The sequence below is a fragment of the Acomys russatus genome, chromosome 22, assembly GCF_903995435.1.
Source record: "Acomys russatus chromosome 22, mAcoRus1.1, whole genome shotgun sequence".
NCBI lineage: Eukaryota > Metazoa > Chordata > Mammalia > Rodentia > Muridae > Acomys > Acomys russatus.
The window spans coordinates 38,453,770-38,479,871 of NC_067158.1; the positions used below are offsets into that span (position 1 = coordinate 38,453,770).

At 40.3% G+C, this 26,102-nt stretch overlaps 1 protein-coding gene across 2 annotated transcripts in view; it reads left to right on the forward strand.

Moving 5' to 3' along the window:
* The first annotated feature begins 4,694 nt into the window (after positions 1–4,694).
* Slit2 (slit guidance ligand 2) overlaps positions 4,695–26,102 on the forward strand; it is a 338,183-nt gene continuing 316,775 nt past the window's right edge. For both annotated transcript variants that reach the window (XM_051165157.1, XM_051165158.1), the window contains exons 1-4: positions 4,695–5,008; positions 7,743–7,814; positions 9,282–9,353; positions 21,012–21,083. In XM_051165157.1, coding sequence (XP_051021114.1) covers positions 4,830–5,008; positions 7,743–7,814; positions 9,282–9,353; positions 21,012–21,083 — 395 coding nt within the window. In that variant the 5' untranslated portion in view covers positions 4,695–4,829. The remainder of the gene's footprint in view (positions 5,009–7,742; positions 7,815–9,281; positions 9,354–21,011; positions 21,084–26,102) is intronic.

Genomic DNA, 26,102 nt, shown 5'->3' on the forward strand with positions numbered 1-26,102 from the left:
CTTCAGTCCAGTCACAATCTACCTGGTACTTGAGTTTCATATTCCTATTTCTAATAAAAATACTGTGAGAAAATAGAAAATTAAGCTTGTTTTACAGCAATAGCAAATAGCAGGACCAAGCAAGTTAAGAATTGTTCTATAGAGTTTTACAAATTTGATCAAAGTAATTAGTACCGCTTATCTGTGTTAAAAGATAGCTAGAGCTTCATTACTGTTTACCTCTTTTCATACGTTTGTTTTCCTTATGGCTCTGTCCCATATGCCCCAACATCACTAAGCTTTGATCTGACATGGTATTTTTTTTACTGCATTTTTAAGTATTTAAATTATTCCTACAGTCTTTCACCAATGGGATTTCCTCTTAAAATAATAGGAAACTCGAATGCTGACTGTAGTGGATTCCACAACTTAATCCAGGTCAGGATTTATGGAGACCTCGTGTGGTGACAAGAGGCACCACAGAGGTCTTTCTTATGGCTGGCAGCAACAATCAAAGAGAACCTCGGAACTCATTTGGGAGCAACAAAATCTAGGAAGAACTAAACCTTGAAAGTTACTGTTTGGGATGCATGTAAAGTCTTTAACAAACACCCTGCAGGAGTACTGTAAAAAGGGTGTCTTTTTTTTTTTTTTTTTTTTTTTTTTAATGAAAAACTTTGTCATTCTGGTTTGTTTCTTAATTGAAAGTTGTTTATACACAAAAAACTTCACTAGCTAAAAACATCAAGAATTATTTAAAACTGTCTTTTTCTTGAAGAAATTCATTGGTTATGTCTTCTTCTGTTCTTCTGTAATCTTTTTTATTTAATTGAAAATGTTTCCATAGGCATATTTTGTGTGTTATTCATCCTCCTCTTGATTTTATGCAGAATGTGAAGGAAGAGAGAGAGAGAGAGAGAGAGAGAGAGAGAGAGAGAGAGAGAGAGAGAGAGAGAGAGAGAGAGAGAGAGAGAGAGAGAGAGAGAGGAAGAGAGAGAGTCAAATCTGAACTCATGTGGTGCATCTAATTCCAGTGGTATTATTTATGAATATTTTAAACATAGATTCCTGTTAAAATGCACAGAGAACAATGAAGCACATGTAGTGGATAAATGTGCCCAAGATTTATCTTGCTTCGGAAGCGTCAAAGTTGTGACAGTAAATGAATTAGTGTATCTGAAAACATGCCTTTATCACATAATTTATGATTATAAAGAAAATTCACTGGCTGGGGGAAGCCTTCTTTCGTGACAATTTGTTTTACAACCGACATGGGTTCTGTGTTTCAAGTAATAAGGAAATGTGACTATGGCTTCTCTTTTCTCCTCCAGGAAGTTAGTTATATAACAGACCTTTAGCTAAAAATCTAGAAGGGCAAATGATCGCATGAATGTCAAATGTTCTGGAGTCTTTAAAAGAATGGCGCCATACAAATAAATGACACTCAAATGAATACTACCAAGAGTTCCAAGTCAGTGCGTGAGGGGACACCCTGTCTTTGGAAATATCCTCTGAAGAGGTTTTGGGTCTCGGAGGCATGCAAAATGACCTGAAAAAAATAAATATCCTGAAAATTTCAAATAGGCAAAAGTAAAGATGTTTGAAGGATTTAGGGTTTCACGTTATTGAAATAAGACATTTATCAGGGAACCTACTAAGTAAAAGGTAAATTATTGAATGACAAATATGCTAAGGGATCTGGACAGAGCTTGTGGTCAAGGGGTGGCAGATGTTATATCAACGATACTTTGCTACAAAACTGACTTCATGGTAGGGGCTTGCACAAATTTCCCCCGAAAGACTTTCAAAGTGGAATGTGACTAGAGGCAAAGAAGATGAGGGATTTAAAATCAAGTGGAGAAGCTGACTCATTTAGATGTTATTTCAAACCTATAGTGGCACTGGTTTCTGCTGAGAGAGCGGCAGAGGGTGACTATTGCCAGACATCACACTGAGGAGACAAGAAGAAAACAAGAAACTAGGAAATTCACTTTCAAAACAGTCCGGGGGTGGGGGGTGGGGGTGGGGGGTATCCAGAAAGGCAGTGAAGTAAGGGAAGCCTTCTAGCATAACGGGTGTTGCTAGGATTGATTCCCCTTCCCTTTGCCTCCTAAGGGAGCAAAAACCACAGGGACACATTCAAACCCTTGGCGTTGTAGGGCACACACACAACCCAACCCCTTAGCGAGTTGTTTCCAAGTAAGTGACTGAAAAGAAGGGTTACCGGAAGAGAGTGGCTTATGGATGGGGAAAGCAAGCAAGAAGATTGAAAAACAGGATTTCCAACTTGCTCAAACTCCGAACTTTTAAGCTTCCCAAAATGAACGTGTGCGTGAGTGAGTACGTGCGTGCGTGCGTGTGTGTGTGTGTGTGTGTGAGAGAGAGAGAGAGAGAGAGAGAGAGAGAGAGAGAGAGAGAGAGAGAGAGAGAGAGAGAGAGAGAGAGAGAGAGAGAATGCGCGCGCGCAGGCAGATCTATTTCAGTAGAATTTTTTTGTTTTGTTTTAATTTAAAATCATAATCTCGCTGTCTCTCTCGCCGCGTTGAGAGCCCAGAGCCGTCCCCTTTAGGATCGCGCCTCAAAAAGCTGCAGCAGAAGGCACTGCCTTCACCGTGTATTTACGAGCTGCGTTCAAAGCCGCCCTTCTCATTCTCCCTCTGGGAACCTCGGTCTCCCGGCTCTGGTCGGGGTCATCTCTGAGGCTAAAGAGTTGCGTGGCGGGGACCCCGGAATCTCCTTCCAATGGCAAACTTTGCCCCAGCGTAGGAGTCTCGGCGCGAGCAGGGGCGCACGGGCACGCGCGCCGCCGCCTCCACCCGGCGCTGGCTGCTTGGGCCTCACCTCTCCCCGGCGAGGTGCGGGCTTTCCGCGCGCGGCCAGGGGGCGGGGCGGGGCTCGCGGGGGCGGAGCCAAGGGTGGGGGCTCCGGCTTCTATATAAAGCCCGGGCGGCCGCGTTTTAACTTCGGACTTGGGCATATTTATTTGCGGAGCGCCTGGACGGCGGAGGTTGGAGGAGGCGGCGGCTGTGGCTGCTGCAGACGGTGGTTTAAAAAAAGGAGGAGGAGGCGGCGGCGGCGGCGGCGAGGGATGGGAGCGCCCAGGCTTCGGGGCGCAGGCCAGAGCTGCCGAGCTTTCCTGGGGCTGCGAGAGTACTGAGGAGAAAGGGGAAACGTCCCGGGGGCCCACAGGCGACTCCTGAGGCGCGGGCTGGGGTCTTTTTGTTTGGCTGTGCTCAGCGCCCTGCAGCTAAAGCGGACAACTCCAGTTACAACAACAACCCACCTTCCAGCAGCCGGGCGAGACTTAGACTGCCGCGTCCGTCCTATTGTTTAGACACTTGCCTAGGGCTCCGGAGCGCCAGTCCCCGCTCTGTCTCCGCCTTCCTTCTCCCTCCACCTTCCTCTCAGAAACCGCGGGCACCGAAAGCCTCCCTGAGAAGAGAAGGGGCTAGAAGCCAAGCGCTCCCTGGGCTGCGGTCGCCGAATCAGGTGCAGCGTCCGGGGCCAAGCGGCATCTCAACGTCCACGGCTGGACTCCTTCCGTGACAGTGGGAGACCGGATCCAACGTCTGAGGAAACTTCCTGCACTTTGAGGTTGAGGACCCACTTGTTTGGGCAGCCTGAGGGGTGGCTGAGAGGCTGCGCACATCAGGACACCGCTGTTGTTTCTTCTACCTGTGCCGTCAGGTGTGTGCGGCGGAGCTGCGGCGTATCCCGGAGACCAGAGTGGCTGACAGGAGCGCGCACACTCTACTGCCATTTGGCTGCCTCCTGGGGTCCTCCAGGGTGGCAGATCCCATCCTCCCGCCTACCACCTAGTCATCCATCAGGACGTAGCTAACAGTACTAGCATCGCAGACACCTGGCCTTTGCTTTGCTCCTCCTGGCTTGCCCAGCTGAGAATCTTGCCCTAGCTAGTATCCACCCAGTCTTCCTAGGAGCTCTCCTACTCAACTTGGTTTACTGGATTTTTTTTTTTTCCTGCAGGGGTGCGGACTAGTGGATATCCCTGCAAAGCTGCAGCGGTCCGACTGCCCTTTTGTCTCTGTGTGACCTCAGGGGCAGGCCCTGGTGCAGAGCGTCGCCAAGGACGCCGGGAGGGAGGCGGGATTGCCAAGATATCCTCTGGTGCATGTGTGTGTGTGCAAGCCATCCTTGGCTGTCGAGAGGCGGCGAAGACCGGTTGGGGCTGCTGCTGTGCCGCAGGAGTGGAGAGGCCCTGTGAGCTGCGCCCTGCACCCCGCAGCACCGCCCGGCACCCCCAGGGCTGCGTGAAGACCCTGCGTGCCCCTATGCGCGCCATGCCCAGTCTTTCCGAGGGCTTTGCTTTGGACCTGCAAGGCCCTTACGCCTTCTAGCTTCCAGGGGACCCACTTTAATCAGGGTCACCATTTCTAGGAAAGTCTCCTCCTCAGCCTTCTACTCTTCTCATTGGATTCAGATTTGCTAGAGGGTACGTGGGATCAAAAGTCCTCCCTTGTCCTCAAGCAACCGACCTCAGCATCTTCGCGGTCACTGCAAGTAGGAGCTCTTTAACCGCCAAGTTGAAGAAGCGCTCTGTCCTCACTGCTGGTTTGGGGTCTACGCGCAGCCTGAGCCGGGCCTATTGATATTCAGGACCTGAAGTTGCCCGCGGATCTTCCGCTCTACTGGAAAAGCGCGAAGAGCAGAGAAAAAGAGTGTGCCTCTGTCAGCTCTACTGCCTTATATCCACATTACTGTGTGTGCAGCACCCCGAGTACTGTGGGCTGCCAGCCTAGCGCCAGTCACAGGGCCTCGGACACTGCCCAGTTCTCACGCCACAAAGAGCGAAAGACAAGTCCCTCAAAGCAAGGAGCCCGTTGGGGAAGATGAGTGGCATTGGCTGGCAAACACTGTTCCTATCGCTGGGATTAGTGTTGTCGATCTTGAACAAGGTGGCGCCTCAGGCGTGCCCGGCCCAGTGTTCCTGTTCTGGCAGCACGGTGGACTGTCATGGGCTGGCACTGCGCAGCGTGCCCAGGAATATTCCCCGCAACACCGAGAGACTGTGAGTATGGGGGCGCTTTGCCCTCCTCAGTTCTCCCTCACTCCCCATAGAGGTAGCACATGCCCAAGCATCCAGCCTGGAAGTTCACGTGTGGTGGAAACCTGTTCCTGGTGCAGCCCTCAGTGGCTGTCCAGCGCACACACCACGGGCTGGGCTCTCGGGAAAGGCGAAAGACCGGAGGGCACTAAACGGGGAGGAGCCTTTGCCAAGGAGGGGCGGGTCGCTGGGAGCTATGCTTGGTCCCTTTTTCCTATACCCCTCTCGCCCTCGCAACTGCTTGGGCACTGTGGACCAGTTCTCTCTGGCTGGGGAAGAGAGGCGCCTAGGACTAGAATCCAAGGATGCCTGGGGCGAGAGAGGTGTGACCATGTTTCCCAGACTCTGCAAAAAAAAGGAGTCACCTTGGGGTTGCAAACACTCTCGGGTCATTTCAGGACCTTTGTTGCCTCCACCTGGGGCGGAAGAGGTGGCTGGCCTTAAAAAAAGAAAAAGAAAAGAAAAGAGAGAGGGAGAGAGAGAGAGAGAGAGAGAGAGAGAGAGAGAGAGAGAGAGAGAGAGAGAGAGAGAGAAACAGAAGCTTTCTCTCACGGGCTTTGTGTACCTTTTTAAGTACTGAGAGAGGGGGCATGGAGTCTTGGGGTGCCAGGGGGATCATATTATTGTCTACGAAGGATGAGTGCCCCAAGACAGCAACACTCCTCAACACTCAATTGGCATCATCTCCCTGCCGCGACTTTCTAAAGCTCCTCTCATTAACAAGGAGGAAGCAGCAACAGTAATGGTCCTTAAGTGATTCCACTGAGCGGGAGACTTCAGAGAGGACAGTGTCCCAGGGTTTAAGTAAAGTTAGCATTGCCTTTTCATCTGGAACCCACTGCGCCGAGTCCAACTGCTCTGGTGACCCTGTGGCCTGAGCTGCCCCTTCCAGTTCTCCCCGCTGCGGCTCTGTGCACCCCCTTCCCCGGGGGCACTGTTCTAGCAGTTTGTGAGCTCCTTCACGTGGTGGCAGCCGCTCTGCCTGCCCCTCTCTTCGCGCTCTGTCGCCCGTAGACATCCCCGCCTCCCTGTCTGCGCGGAGTCTTTAATGAAGAAATAAACGCAGACCTGGGAATGACGGCCCACGCGCTCCTGGTGGGGCACTTCCCGAGTTAGGGAAGCGAATCGCTGAGGCCACTCTCTTTGTGAATCAGAGCCCTCAGCCACGCGCCCGTCCCAGCCCCAGGGATGCGCCGGGCTCTCCTGCTTGCGCACGGGTCCGAGCAGGCGCGGGTGACTTAGGCTAGAGTAGCGTGGGCGATTGCGCAGAGACTCTCGTTCTTTGCTAGGACAGCGTTTAGCCGTCAGGGAACAGAGGCCCTAGGGCAGCATTTCTGCACTCAAAGTCATCAGGGCCAAGACTTGCCCTCCCTTTTATCTAACCCTCGTCCTCTCTGTTTGAAGGCCCAAGTCCAGGACTTTCTTCTTTTGGAAAGGTTTGCCAACCCCCAGTTCTACTGAGACTCTCCCCTGCTTGTTTCTTTAAAGCCTTGCTTTCTAGCTTAATTGGACCTTCTAGCGGCTGTCTCACCCCTTTATGTGCTGCTGGGGTTAGGGGTCGCAAGAGATAACAAATAGCCCTTAAAAGGTTCTCACAACTTTACAAAGAATTCGGAAAGGTACGTTGGGGTAGAAAGAGGAGAGAGCAATGAGGAATTTTGATTTAGCTTTCGTCATTCCATGCCCTGCAGAACAGTGTAAACACTAACTTGTCAGAACGCTGGCTTTCCAGAACTGGCAGTGGAGTGCTCAGTGGTTAGGGGAAAAAAAAATCCTTTATGAGAGATCTGTGGAATTTTCAGGAAACCGCATACTCAGTGCTGGTTTCTAAAATTCTATCAGTAGCCAAGTAAACAGTTTTAAATACAGATTTCTGCACGAAGTTTGGAAGTCCAAAACAAGAGAGCTTCCAGAAAGGAAAACAGTGAGGTCTCCCCCAAAGGCTAGTTTTATTGTGAATGAATGAAGCCATGCAAATTTAGTTGTTGACTAGAAAAGAAAGCTGTGACTGAAGTAAAAAGTGATGCTTGAAATGGAACAAACAGGTCAAGGCCAAATCCTACCTCCATTATTGTCCCTACTGGTGGCTTAAACTAAAGTCACAGAGGGGGTCGGGAGTGGGGCAGAAGCTGCAATAAAGAGTTCAGCTTCCCCGGGGGACATAAGATTGTAGAGAAGTGAAGGCCTTTGATGTATTCACTCTCCCTCCCTCATATACTCTCTTCTTTGCCTCAGGAATTTTGGCCACAATATTACCTCCAGAGCGTTCTGATTTTTAAAAAATTCTCCCTGAATAGTATGAGAAATTTTTTTCATTAAACTTCCTGAAAGAAACTTCTTGGGGGATGTGCTAAAAATAAAAACAAAACTGCAGACTAGCTCAGTAAATAAATATCCACATTCCTATGGAAACCCAGATCACACACAGGCCACAAAAGCACAACAAGAGCCGCGGTTATTGATGACATCATCACTCCATTTTCTTGTCATATGTCAGCAAGAATTTGGTAAACAAGCGACATTTATGAACTATTATTTCAAAGGCCTTTTCTCTTTTCTCTCCAGTTCACTTTTTAAGCCACACTAATTGAATTAAGTTTCTTTTTTCCAAAGCTCTAACATGTTTTAAGCTTTACTTTGATCAAATACGATAGAAATAAAAAAAGAAACTTTATTTTTATTTTTGCTTGTCTCTTAGGGATCTGAATGGAAATAACATCACAAGGATCACGAAGACAGATTTTGCTGGTCTCAGGCACCTCAGAGTTCTGTAAGTGTGTTCTTCCTCTGAGTCTTCATTTTGTTTTTAAGATGGCGTACTTAGTGATAATTGTATTTGTAGCTTTTAAAACTTTTCTGAAGACAGAATCCAAAAAAAAAAAAAAAAAAAAGCTTAAGGTTTTGCGTTTCTTTTGTGTTCCCTTGAACAGCTTTTGATGAAATGTGTACCTCGACCATGTCCCCTGGATGGGGAGGCCTGGTGGCACTCAGAGGAAGGATAGCTAGTTACCAAGAAGAGACTTGATATTCTAAGAGCATATATAGGGGGAGGAAGTCTCCCTCAGTCACAGACATAGGGGAGGGGAGAAAGGGAAAAATGGGAGGGAGGGAAGAATGGGAGGAAACAGGGGAAGGGCTAACAATCGAGATGTAATATGAATAAATTAATAAAAAAAAAACAAATAAATAAATAAATAATTCCTTCACAGACCAAAAAAAAAAAAAAAAAAAAAAAAAAGTGGATGTGTGATGGGGATACGGCAGAAAGAACCTCAGATCTTGGCTTTACTCTACTCGAAAGGCCTTAAACAGAAAAGAGTAGAACTATTGCTTTTACAATATGAGTAAATAATGGAAGAAATCTAATATGTTGAGGACTTAACAATTAGCTTGGACGGCTTCAGTAGATTGCATTCTCTTAGTACTGAAGTAGAACTGTCCCTACTTCTGCTGCAAAGAAAAAGTTTAGGAAGAATTAGTACTGAAATTATGCAGTCCATCTTTCCACAGTTTTTGAGGGGGCCGTTTATGTATCAAATATATTGATCTCAAGTTGAGTTACGTTCCGTATATTTTGTAGCTTTGTAACAAGTATAAATTGTTACAGTATAATTATTGCAGTATTTAGTGGGTTAAATCAGCTGTGAGTTATCCAATAGTTGAAGGTCAATATTATGTAAAATTGTGTTGCCCCACAGGTTTGTAAATATTTATACCCATTGACCATATATTTTTGACTACTATTCATACATTGCTAAGTTTTAAGAATGTAGTTTGGTCCTTATGCCATTTTCCAATTGCTGATTAGCACCCATAAGTAAGAATTAAACTATGCCTGAGCTGAGCTAATGAACCCCTTATTTAGGGACACAGGCGAAATCGGTGGGGGAAAAAAACAACAAAAAACAAAACAAAGCAAAAAACAAACCAGTTTTAAAAGCTGTGGTGCAATAGTTCCCATTTTTTCCTTATGTCGGAGATTAAGGTTCAGATTTTACTTTCCATTAGTAATTGCTGTGAGAAACTTCTTTCTTATTTTTAAAAATAAATACCTTGTGGTATGGAAGCTCCCCCCTGTGAGTTCTTTCACCTGCTTCATTTACTGAATTTGTGGGTGACTCTCAATTCTGAGCAAAATATAATGGGAAAATGAGAATGGTTCTGCAGGTTTACAGCTGCTGAGGTGCAGCCTCCTCAGATGGCAACTTTAAGAAGCATGTTCCGCTTTGCATTTCAGTCAGCTCATGGAGAACAAGATCAGCACCATCGAGAGGGGAGCATTCCAGGATCTGAAGGAGCTGGAGAGACTGTGAGTATTTTCAGTTCCAAGCCCATGACAACATGTCTGTATGTTTAAAACCACTTGAATGTCAAGGATTATGTCTTCAGTTTCATGGCTTAGCTTTTAAAGTTTAAGAAGAAAGGGCACACATAAGTGGTTTTCTAAAGTAAAAGCAGGGTCCCTGGGAAAAGAATATGAACTTGTATTAAAGCATACAAGTTCAGGGCTTTCCTGAGATGCTTATTGCCTTGACAGTCATTGCGTTGTGCTAAAATAGATACATGTATTTGTATCTTTTACCTGTGGTTTATGCAGATAGAACAGCTGGTAATATTATTTGAACTTCATTTTATCTGTACTTTATAAAAAGAGAGGCTTGGCTAAGAATGTTGTAAATGACCATGCTGTTACTGTGTGCTGTCTTTGTGTGTTGATACTTTAGGATATTTTTTTAAAAGGGTTGTTGTGCATAATTTTCCTCCTGATAGTTAACACTTGCAGTGAACATTGATAATAATGGCTACTTCCAATTAAACTCCTTATGTTTAATTGGTTTATAATAACTTCTAAAATATTACTGCTGGGAAAAATAAACTTAAGGTTATAAAGTTAGGGATGAGTCATCCTTCACCACTGACATTTATTCTATGAACTTTAAGTATAGATTTTGCTGTTTAAGGATTATTATTTTTAGATGTAAAAATCTTATGGATATATGTATTACTTGACTTTTATTGTGTTCACAGAATATATATTATTTAGACTATATATACATGCACACATACACACATGACAAAATTTGTACCTAAAACCAGAGAAATTATAGAACTTGTAATACAAAATATGATTTACAGGCCTAATAAGTCTCGATGATTCAAGTCCACTATGTTTTATTTTTAGGGCAGAAAAAAGATGTACCAAAAGCACTAATAATTGTTTTAATAAGTTTTCATGCCTGCCCTAATAGTCACTTTAGTAAAAATAAAGTTGATACATCTATCTAAATATGTTGTTAACTTTTTTAGCATACTATTTGTTTAGATTTATTGCATCCAAGGACAAAAGTTAATTTTCTGTCATTGTTTAGAGGTACAAAATTGGCTTGTAATTTTGTGATATATTTGTAACCATGCAGACTGTGCTTTTATTGCCTCAACTAACGCATGGACATTTCTACTTTATTTTGCTATAAAAGTCTCTCTTTTACAAATATTGCAATATAGTGAATGTCACTGTGGAATAATATATACATTAATTTGGCTACACTGAGATACCTTTTGAAGAAGTAAAAGCAAGTTAAATATGTATTTGAGTTCATACCCAGCTTCTTATATCCATACCCTATCTTGAATAGATAAAAACATGATAAAAGTGCTCATTCTTCACTGCCTCAGAGATATATGCCTACAGTTGATATACTTAGTGAGTAACTCACAAAGATATTTTACACCACGTATTCTAAAATGTATTAAGAGTTAAATATTCACTGGAACACTAGAAGTTTTGCTAAGAGTGTCTTCTAATCATACCAGGGACATACTACTAACTTAGCTCTGAAATTATGTTTAAATAGAAGTATTTCTCACATCACTTTCTGTAGCTCGCATTCATTTGTATTGCAATTTCAAATCTTTAGGAACATAAAAACAATGCACAGTTTTTCACATTTTTAAAGGCACTTCAGAATTTCATTTGAACTTTCATCTTAAAATAAATTAGCTCTTCCTAAAAATCCTTAAGATGGCATATAATCAGAAATTTGATTAGAGTTGTAAGTAGATACTTAAAAAAAACTTTTACTTCCCTTAGGAATGTCACTTCATCTCAGAACAATTTTCTACTCTACAAAGACTAGGTCAGATGTTGCAGAGTGGGAGGAGGGCTTGCAATTTTTGAATGAAAACTAATATATATGCAGGACTTCTTTAAATCACCCCAGCTGTTGGCTGAGAGCAAATATTTCATATTTGTGAGGAAAAGCTGAGAAAATTCCATTTGTTTACAACTGCCAAGTCCATCTGATGGAAGTGCATTGTTATCTGACAGCCAATTCATCTCCTTGGAACTCTGGAATTCTAAGCCATTTCTTAGGAACATTGTGGATACACTTTTCAAATATTTATTTTTAAATATATTAAATACTAAGGCAGTTTTACTAAGAAATGCATTCGACACTATTGTAAAGAAAACTACTTTAAATTTTGTTCAGTTTACTTTTTAAACAATGAAAATAGAAAAAACTCACCTTTCTTTGTGAATTCCATATTCAAATTATTATACTTTATAGCATCTATCCTTATTTGATGTAGAATCATTAGTTTCACCCGAATCACATGCTTTCTCACAAAACATCAAGGGGCAATGAAGAAACAGAAAAATAATCAACTGATTAATGATAAACTATCATTAATAGTTGTGTAATCTACACGATTGTTAATAAGTTGGATGCAGAATTTCAAATTAAACTCCAAATTGTGAAAAGATACATTAGAATCAGTTTGCGGTACAGTAGTCTTTCACGTAGAAAAGTATGATTTCATTTTTTTTTTCTTTGTATGTAACAGAAAACAAATAATACAAAACCCATCAACTTTATCTGCGTACAGTTTATGGTTCTAAGTTGTTTTCATTTCGAAGTGATACAATAATTGCATTTGTCAATGTGGAAGTATTTTGTGAAACCATAAGAGTTAGGCATTTTTCATAATGTTGATGAGCTTTTAACTTAATAGAGGACAGATCTGAAAACAGTGCATAATATCTATACCTTTTTATGCACTCAGTTTTTAATAAGTAAAAAAACCAAGATCACTTTAACTTTAATTAACATTATGAGATGAAAAAGACATACTTGTAAATCAAACCACTGTAAGTACAAAAGAAAGATAATTTTTCACTTATTTAAAGAGATGTGTTTAAAACAACGTCAGTCAAAATGGTATGATGTCCTTTCTTTCTCCTTCCTATTGGCCTCCTCCCTTTATGCTTTCTTTCTTGTTAAACCCTTTGTCTCCTCCTCCTCCTTCCCTTTTGCTCTTGTGGAGAAAGCAGAATCCAGTGATGAAGATTTCACCAGCATGTGGTTATGAATCACTGTGAATGGGATAGGTTTTAATGGAGCTTGAACCCCAGGAGCACGTGTCACTTCCTGTTGGGACAGTTGCTGCCCAACTCCCAGGCCTGACATATGCAGTGCTAGGGTGTCTGGAATGCTTTGTCTCCTCAGTGGTACTGTTTATCTGAGGGTGGGGGGTGGGGTAGGGATCATGGAGACTACTCGTCACGCACATTGCAACACAATAGTTTCCGGTTGTTTAATAAGAAAGTTATAGGGAAATCTAATGAAGTAATTTTACCAGCTGATTCACTCGAAATCAATTAAGCAAAACCCAAAGTATATAGAAGTAAATTACAGCAGAAAGTTAGGATACTTGAAGTATGCTTTTTTTTTTTATCCTTCACAGAATTCTGAATAGCTCTGCCGTTCTCTGTTAAAAGTTATTAATTCAAGGCATACGATGTCCTACATAGTTTTCTTCAAATAACATTGCAACGCAGAAAATTCCACAGGCTGCTGAAACTAGTGCAACATTGCAAACACTGGCAATCTATGCTTACTCCCTGAGTTCTTCTCTCTGGCTTTTTCTGGCCGCCTGGGAGGACATTGGTATTCAACTAGTAAAATCAGCTCCTCCCATTTTGAAAACCCCCTCATAGCATGAGTGGAACACTATTGGAAATTTTATATAATGATGCTTTAAAATGAAATATGTTTGTTCAGCTTGTGTTCATGGTGGAGCAGCATCCAGGAATAGAAAACCAACCATGGCTTACTGTGGACATCACAAGTACCAAATACTCATCATTGTAATAGTTACAGAAGTGGGAAGAGGCACTTTGCATGTGTAGACAGTTTTAGAGTGCTGGCTGTGTAGTGCTGTTTCAGGCTCTGCTGATGGCAGGGCAGTACAGAGAGACAGAAAAACAGAGGAGAGCTGGGATGAATGAATGATCTAGCTGCTCCTGGTTTTAGGCGCCTTTTAATATACCCTCTGCTGGATCACCTGTGAGAGTTACTCATCAGCTGTGCTATTGATTGCTTGTCTAGCCACATGGAAGCTCAGATCTATTCTAAAACCAGGAACATTAGAGAGGAAAGACTTTTGCAGATGCTGATTTTTCAATTCTCTTGTGAGATCTTGATCATACAGCTTCTTCTTGAAAATCTTCAGTTTCCTCACCTTCAAAATAGGGACCATTATTAAGGGCTGTCTCTTCCATCAGCACTGCAACTGTCTGCTTTTTAGACAGATACTCCATTCAAACACTTTATTCTCTTCATATTTAATGAGATCCTTTCAGTCCTAGTGACTTTGCCACTGGATAGCTTGCTTGAAAGGAAAATATCCTAAAAAAACACTGTGATGTAGCCATGTGAGCAATCCCAGAAAATAAATCTGATAACTTAAATATTTTGAAGTTTCCACCAAGTACGTAATCATACAACTTATAACCCTTTAATTCATACATTTAGATACCTTTAGGATAAAGGCCTCATTTGAACAAACACTGTATTTCCAGAACAATTACTTAAAAGATATGTTTTCCTCTAATATGGTATTAAATTCATCCTCTTGACATGACCATACGATTTATAAACAGGTGGCAATGAGTCTGGGAGCTGTGGCATAGAGACTGTGTTGAGGATTGTAACACAGGAGTTCAGGCATAGAAAATCCTGTAGAACAGGTCTGAAGGATAGCAGTGTTTATTCCCTGTTTGTCAGGGCTGTAGAGGACCCCTCTTCCCACTAATCCTGCAAGCTTATATGCAACCTAACACATACGTACTTCTTACTGTAAAGAAATCTCAAAATGCTAATCTCCGTGGCAAAGAATCCAAGTTCATCTCAAGGGACTCTTCTCTGGTATCTTACACCTTGGTTTAAAGTCCCTGTTGTTAGCACATATTTTACACATTTTTCTTAAAGAAATACATCAGAGATTGACTATAATAAAGTAAAATGTGCAAAGCAATTGATAGCTGTTAAATACCTTGATCCCAATGCATTTCTAAGCAGTATAGACAATTTTAAATTGTGTTTGCTGAGTGTATTCTTAGAAAGCTTTTTATGGGAGGGTGTTGTTACAAGTTTAGTGGGACATTCAGTGCAATGTGTTTTTATGGGCACTGAAGTCAAAGGGTGGTGTGAAGACACTGGGGACGATTTTATAAATTCCGAGGCAGCAAAGGCTGTTTATTTTTCCCACATCTGTTTTGGGCTCATCCTTTGTGGCAGTGTTTGCTGGATGCTGTTTCCTTTATGCTTCTTCTGAAATGAGGAGTTTAGTTTGCACTGTTTCAATGTATTTGTGGAAGCCGTGGATGTCAAATATTTCACATTTAGTTCTGTCTTTCATTGCTTTCAGATACCTTTCCGCTTGAATTAGGCCTTCCAGAGTGCATTTCACAGGCTCGCATAGGAGGGGGGCTTTTTTCTTCTTTGTGGGCTTCACAAGTATTGTCTTATTTTCAAAACAAGTTAACAGCTGCTGGACTGCAGGGGATATTAATAATAATGGAATCTTGGGGACAAAGAGGCTGACTTCAAGTTATAGGTGTTGGAATATCATTTTAAAAGGCTTTTTATAAAACTTTTGCCTTTCCTCTTTATAGTATCCATCTACCCTGGAATCAGAAAGACTGCTCTAGAACAGAACCTCTGGACATTACTGTAGACTGTGCTGATAATGGTACTCGTGTGGACTATCTAGCCATCCTTGCTGTGTGGTGCCTTGTGAGATCGGCTCGATCACTAATGCAAAGTACTCATGTATTGTTGATTGTGATGTCTAGATGCATATAAGCTCTCCCCTATCCTAAATCTGGAAACAGGCAATAAGAGAGACTTCAGAAAGCCTTGAATGTCAATACTCCCATGCAATCTTGATTACTTTGTGCCATCTCTAAAATCTTCAATTCTTTCACCTTTCAAATAGAAGTTGTTATTAAGGCCAGTGTCATACAAGTGAGGCAGGAATTGGTGAGGTAATGTACACAGTTTTCCAGAAGGCATGGTACACTGTGCTTAAAAAACAGCAGTTATGGATTTTTGCCCAACTTCTTTTTCAAAAGTTGACTTTAGAACGAGTTTATATCCTAAAATAAGAATATACTATATTTATCCATCTATATTTGTTACTTTCACTTTGAGTTTCTTCATGTGATCAGATGAGATGAAGACAGTGCATATTTTTTCTTATGTTTTCTTTCAGAGCCTTTCATACTCTCTTTCAATATGTAGAGTAACAGTAAGTGAAGGATGTGAGCAGGAAACAGCATTTTCCATAGAAAAGAGAATGCTGCTGAAAACAATCATTAAAAACCTTCAGCCTGATGATGATGCTGTTGAAAATTTAAACTGTAGTTTTATGAAAGATAAGAGTGTTTGACTTACAAGAGTCAGAAGAATGATGTTTTAAGTGGGCAAGTATAAATTTCATCTGAAGCATCAAAATGGAGTGTAACTGGTCTCAGCATTGATCTTTTATGAAGAGTAGTAGAGCAATGAAACATTTTAAGGCAGCATTTACTGAATTCCAGACTAGACACAATACTGAAATATATTTGCAGTCATTTGTGGATACAAAAGCATGTGTTTTTCCTTAGATTTGGTGAAACTGTTTTAAGCTACAATTTTGAATCAGATGGAAGGTTATCTTGAGATAAAAATATTAATTGAGCTGATACAGAAGTTGAGGAAGGTAAGATACTATAGCATCCATCAAAGGATAAATCACCAGAGCAGATGGGAGATAAAAAGAGTCTCACTCCTGGTCCAGGTAGTTGATCACCAGCACTTGAGAGATTCAGAGGCCTGTAGTGTTCTGATAGCTCTGAGATCACTTATTCATCTGAAAGTCATACTCAGAAATAGCACGTGGCATAGATCTAGGACCTTTAATTATCTCTAGCCTAAGAAAAAAATGTCTCAAAGAAACATAGCAGAGACATCTTTCTGAAAGCATGAATCACCACCCAGAGAATCCTTAAATGGTCCTTGGATCTTGTGAGCAGACTGTTTCCCAGGGCGATGACACAGAACCGGTGTGATTAAACTCTATCATTTGTTCCTGGGCACAACTGAGTCTTTTAACAGAGAACCTTGTGTGCCTCCTATCAATAATCATATGCAATGCCCTTCCACTGTTTTCATGTCCTGGGACTATCACTTTAAATGCCATCTCATTTATATTGGAATTCACGTGCTGACTCTCTCCTAAGTCACTATGATGCTTTCTTTGTTGTATTGAGACCAGGTTGCTTTTTCTCCAGTCCTTTTCTCGACTTTTCCGTGGTTGTTTTGTGTCCTAATAGTCTTTAAAGCAATTGTAGGTTTTTAAATATGCCCTTTAAGAATTTCATTTCTGGAATTTACAAGAATCTTTACTTTTAAATATATCATTGAACTTGAAGGAGTCTGGTGACTTTTGATTGAAACATTTCTGTCCATTAAAACTTATTACTGATAGAGGAAAACAATTACCAAACATAGACTCTTCTTTAAAAAAAAAAACAGAAAAGCTAAATTTTCAATTTTTGCCTCTCTATAGTCTACTTCCTTTAGTATGCCTGGCACTTTGTGAAATATTATCTTGCCTCATGTTTAAAACAAAATATATCTTGACTAGCTTAGACAAATTCACTTCCATGAGAAATAACTAAATTCATAAATTACTTTTACTAATATTATTAATATTATTATTATGTGTATGTGCATGATTTATATATGTGTGTTTGTGTGTGTGCTTGCCCACACAAGGAGCTCTGCATGCTATGGTGTGCATGTGCAAGCTACTTTTGGAACAACTTTTTGGATTTTTTATTCTACTTTTTTCTTTAAAAAGAGATTTATTTATCATTATCTTATGCACATTGGTGTTTTGCCTGCATGTATGTCTGCGGGAGAGTGTCTGATTCCCTGGAACTGGAGTTCCAGACAGTTCTGCGCTACCAATGAGGCTTTGAGGTTTTGAGAATTGAATCTAGGTCTTTCAGGAAAAGTCAGGTGCTCTTAATCACTGAGCCATCTATCCAGCTTCTCCATCTATGTTCATAAGTGTTCCAGGAATCAAACTCAGGTTGTCAGTCTTATCTTTTTGGGTGGCAGGCACCTTATCCACTGAGCAATCTTGCCAGGCTCCCACAGCTAGTGTCTTTTCAAAATTAAATTACACTCCTTTTCATTTGATTAGTTCAAAGATGTTTAAGAAATAGATTACATAAAGCTGTGGTGTTCTCAAGGAAACTTTATTCTGAAGCATTGGTGAAGAACAGCAGTGGTGAATCTTAATGTATGGAATCACATCCCCTGAAGCCAAGTCCTAACTCTACTTTTGGGCTGTAGACTCTCCCCAAGCTTCATAGAGTGTTGCTTATTCGTAAGGGTGTTGGGGCCAGTGAATAAAGTAATTTACATAGCTTAATTCATGTCGGATCTTGTTGTGTTGTGAGTTAAGAACCACAGGGAATGTAAAAAAGATCCAATTAAGAGAAAGACACTACATGTACCCTGGCGTAACTATCTACTTTTTCATAATATATAAAGTTTTGCTAATGTATTAAAAAGAACTTTAGAGAAAAGCTGCCAGTTACTCATATATTGCATCTTTTAAACTATGTTGAATTCCTTCTGCTCTTTAGATGATGTTGTCAATATTTGGTTGGGAGAGGAAAAAGAAAGGGCAGACTTAGGGTACATGTAAGCATGTTGGATGATGGGGATTTGGTTAGCTGGATAGTGACTGGTGCCTCAGGGAGTATACAAAAGCAAAGTGGTCCCGATATCAAGTAAATAGACTTGGTCCTCACTGCACTGTATCAAAATGCAAAGGGAGCAGTCACTTCTCATTCAACACAAGAAGAAGCTTCTCAATGCCAGAAACGAATGGAGAGGGCACAACGGGAACAAGAGATTGCTTGGTCTTCTAATACAGTTCAAACCTAGTGAGTGCCAGAGAAAGAGGAGGGAACACAGAGATGGGGTCTTCATATTTGAGGAGCTCACGGTCCAGTGGGAAAGAGACCAGCACATGAGTCAATCTAATGCAGTGCAAGGGAGACTTACCAAATGCTTTGGGGACACAGCCAATGGAGGTATGGAGTTTACAAAGGATAGCTAGAGTTTCACAGAAGATATAAGAAAGCACTGTTTGGTGGGAAGGGAGAGCTTTCTATGGACAGCTGCCTCTTGCAGGGTCTTGTTTTGAGGCTTGAAGTAACATGCTCCTTCAGGCTGAAGAATCAGCTGAGCTCTGTTCATCCAGTGCTTGGAATATGATTAAGAGACCCATGTCTGTCATTTTAGAGATCAGGAGGTGCATTTTGTGTATACATTCTCCAAAGAACTCCTGCTCCCTGGGAAAAAATTCTTATCGTCACTAATTACAGAACGTGATTTCTTTAATGATGCTTGAATGATATTTTTTCCATGCTTTTGAATATTTTTTAAAGGCGCCAACATAACAAAATCACAGTTAGTTTGTTTAAAGTAAAAATGATGGATGTTGAAAGTACTTTTCCCTCTGAATCATGAATGAAAGAATTTGGTTTCACTTTAACTTTATTATGTGGTTCATTCATAAAAATTAGTGCACGTGTGGAGTAAATCCAGCCTTTCAACACTGATTTTCCACTTTGCCCTTTATGTACCTTGGAACACATGGTGTGAATTTTATTAAGGGCTGGCATGGGCTCTGTAGATGAGCAGCATCCTAACAGTTCTAATGGCCCTTACTACCTTCCGTTTACCTGTTCTGTAGCTCACTTAAATGTAGACCCTGCTTTCAGATTGTTCCTTTCAGGCAAAGAAAAATGCCTATAGCCACTGCTTCAATACACGGGTTTACAAGTGTAGAGGTTCTAGATACAGGTCGTCATGCCTTAGGGTAACTTGGAGAGAGGACTCACGCATCAGCTGCCTCTCTTAGAAAATGCAATCACTGGTCTCATTCCTGTCTGCTGGAGACTAAGTTAGTGTCCTCTTGATTGTACCCGATGAGACATTAGTACATCGGGACAACATTAGCGTCTATCCTGAAGACATAACCATGTTTCTCCCTTTCTCAAGGTGACATTGGTCCTGGAGGCCAAGCATCTTGTACTTCATTTATATATATATTTCCCATTAGTCACTCACCAATATATTTAAATTTGGGAGAAGCAGAACAGAGGGCTGTTAATATTCAATTGATTAAAGTATTCACATTTAACAGGTAGGGTTGTATTGTAAGTATATCAATAACAGAGCTTGCTCATTTTCTCTAATAGATGGACACTCTCCCAGCAAGCTCAAGAATAGGTAAAGTTTCCTTAGAGTTGCAGTTAGATTCTTACCCAAAGCTTCTAAAACATCTAAAGAATAAAAGCAGTGTAGCCTTTGAAATAGTATATAACCACAGAGACAGTAATTCAATTCAGTAATAAGTTAAGAGATGTGGATTGAGGTATGAGTTTATTGTATTTATTCTGATTTTAACTATGGGGGAAAGTCCTATAGACACTGTCTCTTGCCTAGCTCCCAGTTAAATGAATAGGCAATACAACTGAAATTCCTATCTACTGTTCCTTGGTTGAAAGTTTTGGCCATTTGAGAATGTACAAATTCTTTTAAAATAGTTTACTATCTCAATAATATCTATCCTCTATTGAAGTTGAGTCTGAATCAGGAGATCCTAGTCCATCGTGTGTGTACTGCTTGTCTGATGTTTCCAGTTGAGAATCTAGGTCCACTACTCATCATCTGAAGAATCACAATGGGAAGTTGTCTTCTGTAGCATGTAACAAAAAGTGTCACCATATACCAAAAGGTGTAACTCTGTAACAATAGGTGTAACCGTATAACAAAATGGATTGCCATGTAAAAATAGGTACATCCACATAACAAAAGGTGCAACTATGTACCAAAAAACTATGTACCAAAAGGTGTAACCAACTTTTGATTTGCAATGTTTAGAGTGTCTTTTTTTTTTTTTTTGAATTTTTTTTTATTAATTTATTCTTGTTACATCTCAATGTTTATCCCATCCCTTGTATCCTCCCATTCCTCCCCCCCCCCCATTTTCCCATTATTCCCCTCCCCTATGACTGTTCCTGAGGGGGGATTACGTCCCCCTATATATTCTCATAGGGTATCAAGTCTCTTCTTGGCTACTTGCTGTCCTTCCTCTGAGTGCCACCAGGTCTCCCCCTCCAGGGGACATGGTCAAATGTGAGGCACCAGAGTACGTGAGAAAGTCGTATCACACTCTCCACTCAACTGTGGAGAATATTCTGACCATTGGCTAGATCTGGGAAGGGGTTTAAAGTTTACCTCCTGTATTGTCCTTGGCTGGTGCCGTAGTTTGAGCGGGACCCCTGGGCCCAAATCTGCCTATCATATTGTTCTACTTGTAGATTTCTAGGACCCTCTGGATCCTTTTATTTTGCTGTTCTCCCATGCGTCTCTCATTTAGAGTCCCAATAGGATGCCTTCCCCTCTGTCTAGAGTGTCTTGAATGGCATTCTATTCTTTCTAGAAACGCAGGATGAGGCTTAACACTATCAAAGCACAGTCTCATTATTACTTATTTTCTGTGTAACATAAGCTCTGTTTTTTTTTTTTTTTTTTTTTTTTTTTCTCCAAAGGCGGTTAAACAGAAATAACCTCCAGTTGTTTCCTGAGCTGCTGTTTCTTGGGACTGCGAAGCTCTACCGGCTGTAAGTAGATACGAGTGCTTGCTGTTGCTTTGGGTTTGACCTTTGTTTTATTAATAGCATTGTGGGTGTTTTCTTGCCCTTTCCAGGAATCCATGTGTTCATAGGAAAGTTTGCCCTTTTGATTTCTGAAAGAAATAAAAGATCGTCAGTAGATCTAGTGGCTTTGTTTTTGTAGCATTTTGTGGGTTAAGTGTGTATTATTGCAGTTGCTTTATTCTTGGTTTTGGTTATGGGGTGATACAGAGCTTTGTCTAGTGCTCAGTGGAAACTGAATTCAGAAGGGATGAAAAAAACCTGCTACTTTTAAGGAAGTTGACAGTGTTTCCTGTACAGTTGGAGTTCTTTCTGCTAGATTTTTTTGGTATTGTTTCTTAACGTGGGGAATAGTGTTTATTAGGTTGTCCATACTATCTATCTAAGGCAGTTAAAGCTGTCTATTCTCTCATAAGTGTTTCTGTTGAAGCCACAATTACAAACTCTGCAATGTGAACTGCTGGAAGCAAGGCTTTCACATCAAAATACCTCATACCTCAGAGCCTGTTAGGGACATTGCTCTTTTAAAAATCACAATGTGAATATTAGGTGAAATCAGTTTTCCTCCCAGGAATGCGTGTTCACTGACCTAATATGTAATAGTGAAAACACATTTATGAAAGCTTTGAAAATTAGATTTTTCCAGCTGTATGCATGGTTTTTCGCAGATGGCAGATACACTACAAAGTGTTGGAAAAAATAAATAGCAATGATTATCGATGTTCATGTATGCTGTGAAATGACGGCTGGGATATATAGAGTAAGTTGTGTGGAGTGGCCCCACCTGGATCCCAGGGAAGTACCATATGGAAGTGTTTGTAGGGAAAGTGAACACATTGCTGCTTTCCAAATTTAAATGTGTAGCCAAAGCTTTGTAGCCTACAAGTTCAATATTGTTATCAATTCCAGAAGTGCGTATGTGTGTGTCGGGGGTCCTCTCACACTCACCCCTACTGGAAACAGAATATCTGCTAGGTCAGTTCTCGTTCTCCTGATACCTCATTTCACAAGCTAAAGATCATTGCCAGCTGAATCCCCACAGCTTCTCTTTCCTGATGTCGCTTCCCCGAGGGAAGCCAGAATGACTGGCTGCATTTCTCGTGTTTGTGAGCTCTGCTGTTTAATGGGTCCTATTCAAGTGTGCTTTTAAAAATCAAAGGGACTTCTCTTAACGAATAATCTCTAAGGGCTATTTTTCCTAAGGAAGTAGAATGTAGCTTGCTAATATATATATATTAATATATATGTATATATGTATACACACACACACACACACATATATATATAATATTTAAATCATTGTACTTAGTGTTGTAATGGCCAGGTTTGTTTTTTAATAGTATCCCTTCTCTGCTTTAATTGTTGGGGACTTGACAAAACTTGTAAGAACTGATTTTGAAACTAATGTCCAATGCTTTTGCTAAACTGTGACTTTGCTAACAGTGTGCATATAAAAACAGCACACAGTACCTTTGGAATGTTTCTTATGTACTGCAGAAATGAGCTTAAATGGAATGTTTGTTGTCTGTTATTAGCTGTACTATGAAAAATGTATGAAGTGACCACAGTACTCTCTCTGAGAAATAAGAGTGTTCGATGTTTTCTCTAGAAGGGCTTGGATTGATTTTCTGAGATTTTTGGATGGCTTAATGCATTGTGGAAGTCCCCACAAGCAAATTATACAGTTTGGCATTCAGACCTCTTTGACAATATTACAAAGTGGAACAAAAAGTTTTCCCCTTATATTTTAAGATTTTGTACTTTTCTGAACCTTTTATGGTATGGGACACATGAAAGCTGTGGTAAGTTGATTGAAGAGAGATCAGGCTCTGTGACAAGACTGAGACAAAGCTTTCTAATTACTTGAAGGAGTGTTTAAAAGGGGAAAGGAGAGATTAGAAAATATGCTTGGGATATTTATGTGTCTGTTTGACCCAAATAATTTCCCCCAGAGAGTATACAAGCTAATAATTTTGAGTGTTTATATCTACAATTATAATAAGGATGTACATCTTGTGATTCCTAAACCTAGCCCTTCATGGCATCATGGTTAATATTTGATGGTTGACATTTTCTTTAACTAGAAATATAGAGGTTTACTTTCCTTTCTTCCCTCCCTCCATCTCTCACTTCTTCCTATCCTCCTTCCCTCCCTCACTTGTTCTTTCCTTCCTTCCTAGCTTTCATTTCTCTCTTCTTCTTCTTCTTCTTCTTCTTCTTCTTCTTCTTCTTCTTCTTCTTCTTCTTCTTCTTCTTCTTCTTCTTCTTCTTCTTCTTCTTCTTCTTCTTCTTCTTCTTCTTCTTCTTCTTTTTCATTCTGTTGGCTAGGGTAACCTAGAACTTACAATGTAGCTCTTGCTTGCCTCAAACTGTGGCAATCCCATTGACTCAGCCTCCTAAATGTTGGGAACAGGGAAATGTGATTTTGTCTGCACATTCAAATCAGAAATATTTTTTCTTTTAAACTGGGGACCCTGTGCTTCACAAGAATTAGATAGATGTGGATACATTGTTACCATTTGTATTTCTCTTGAAAGGAAAAGTAATAAACCACATGTGACTAGATATTTAATGATACTAAAATCAATAGAATTAAACAGCCAGCATTAAGAATCTTTAGCAAGCAGAAAGACAAAAGCTTGGAAATCTGACTACTACTTTAGGGCTAGTATGCCTATGAAGGCGAAGGACTTAAGTTCGTTGTTTTTAATCCTTCATGTGATACAGGTGTCTAGTTACTCACCTGAAATGAATATTGAAGTAGATAGAAAAATGTGTTCAAATCCTTTGAAATGCTCCTTCAGAAATGAATCATTGTATAAAAAGTCTGAGAAAAGACACATAGAATTCTGACAAATAACAGGGAAAGAATATTAGCATAAAGAAGATATTTGACTAGTTGTTTCATGTGTATATTAAGAGAAATCATTGTTGCCCAGCTGAATGACATAGTAGAACTATGGCTCAGTCAAAAAGCACTTGTATAATTTTTTTCATAAATGATAGTAATTAATATATTCACCTTTTTACTTATTTCATACTTTATTTAATATATTTTCACTAAATATTACCAGCCAAGATCATTAACCAGTTTAATATATAGTTTATAAGCTGGTATTTGATTTTAGTATTGTTTGCTTAGATGAAAGTTATTTTTGATAAATGAGATATTATACAGATTTCTTTGAGTTTTTGTCATGAGCAATCACCATCTGACTTTTGACTGAAAATGAGATGCCAGGCACACATGCATTTTGCAGACTCTAACAGTGATGTAAAAGAAAAAGAGTGCACACTGTATATGAGTTATGATTTGACATGGTTGATTGCTGCTAGCGGCCAAACAGGCTTTCCCTTTGCTTTCTGCTCCAATTTCTCTTTGGAAGGGCTGAGAGAGCACTGCATGTTCAGGTCAAGATGTTTGTTCAGAAATAGTAGTACACTCACAGCTGTGTTGGCTGGAGCAGGAGACTAGTTTAAATAGCATTACCGTTTATCCAGTCCATTAACAGAACTCTGTAAAATAATCCCAAGTCTGTGTAAACTACAGGACAGTGTAATAAAATTACAAGCACTTGTTGACAGATGGAAAGTGTAAGTAAAAGGAAAGCAAAGGGTGGTAGGGTGAAGGTTCAAAGAGACAGCACATAGTTTTCCTAACTTCTACAAGGAGATTCTTTCCTCCCCTCTGTTCCTCCTGTGATGCTGAGGTCTTACATTTTTATGATCCACCTAAGAGTAAAGGAAAATTCTTTTGAGGGCAATCTGGAGCTAGTTAGCTGAAACAGAGTGTGGTGAATTTTCAAGAGGTTGGCCACTTTAGGACTGAACCCAGTGAACAGCATACGCAAATCTTCCAGATAAGCCTGTCCTTCAAGGCAGTTTGCAAGTGTGCAAACTTCCCATCTGAGTTTGCAGCTGCTTATCCGGGCTCATTAGAGAGGAATTTCATTGATGGTACCATGGATGAGCATGTGGTTGTAAATGTTTGTTTTGAGGTTTTCGGTTTGTTTCTTTGATTATTTTATATTTATCAGACATCTAACATAAGTTTGCATATCCAAGGCACTTTACAGAAACTCATCTTTCTCTAGGATCTTTCTAAATCCAAAGAAAACAATCAACAAATAAATTCTACCTTTCTATTCTCCAGTGGCACACTGTATTACACTATTTTTGAATAGATGTTTTCTTTGTGATTCTGAAGTGTAAATTATTTCTCAAGAATTTTGAGGACAACCAAATTTCCTGAGATTTTGAATGTTAAAGCAAAAACACCTTTCTAAATGGGTTAATAATTCTTACTAGAGATAGAATTTTTACCTCTTAAATTGATTGGTCACGTAGCAACTCTTGCCTAAAAAATTCTCAGATTGTCAAAATACTTTCTGATAACTATAGTCCAGGGAAACTTTTAAGAAAGGAAACTTCATGGCTTTGTTTTTGTTGTTGTTTTATTAAAGGTAACAATTTAGTTTCTCTAATGTAACAAACACACAGCTAGGCTGTCTGTATTTCATTTTTCCTCACTTCCATCCCAAAAGACTTCATTGCTTTTGATAGTTTCCAGAAAAGGGGGTATACTCTTATAAATGAGTATTTTCCTTTTTAAAAAAATTCTTTTTTTTACATATAAATACACACACACTCTCACACATATATATATGTGTGTGTGAGTGTGTGTGTATGTATACATACTATATACATCAAGAAGAACCATGAAACAATCAGGGATTCTATAAATGTTACATTCATAGTGTTTTGGCTATTTGTATTTGGCAGCCTTGAAGAAAACATGTTTCCTATCTTGGTGCATCTAAAATTCTGAATGTAAATCAATATCTATCATATCTGATCACTATCAACTTAAAATATCTATCTAGACCTGAAAATATCTTAACCCCTAAACAACTAAGCTTAATTGTAAAACTAAACTATCTGGTCTTCAAAACCATCAGAGACTTGAGAAGGAATAAAATTACTGGA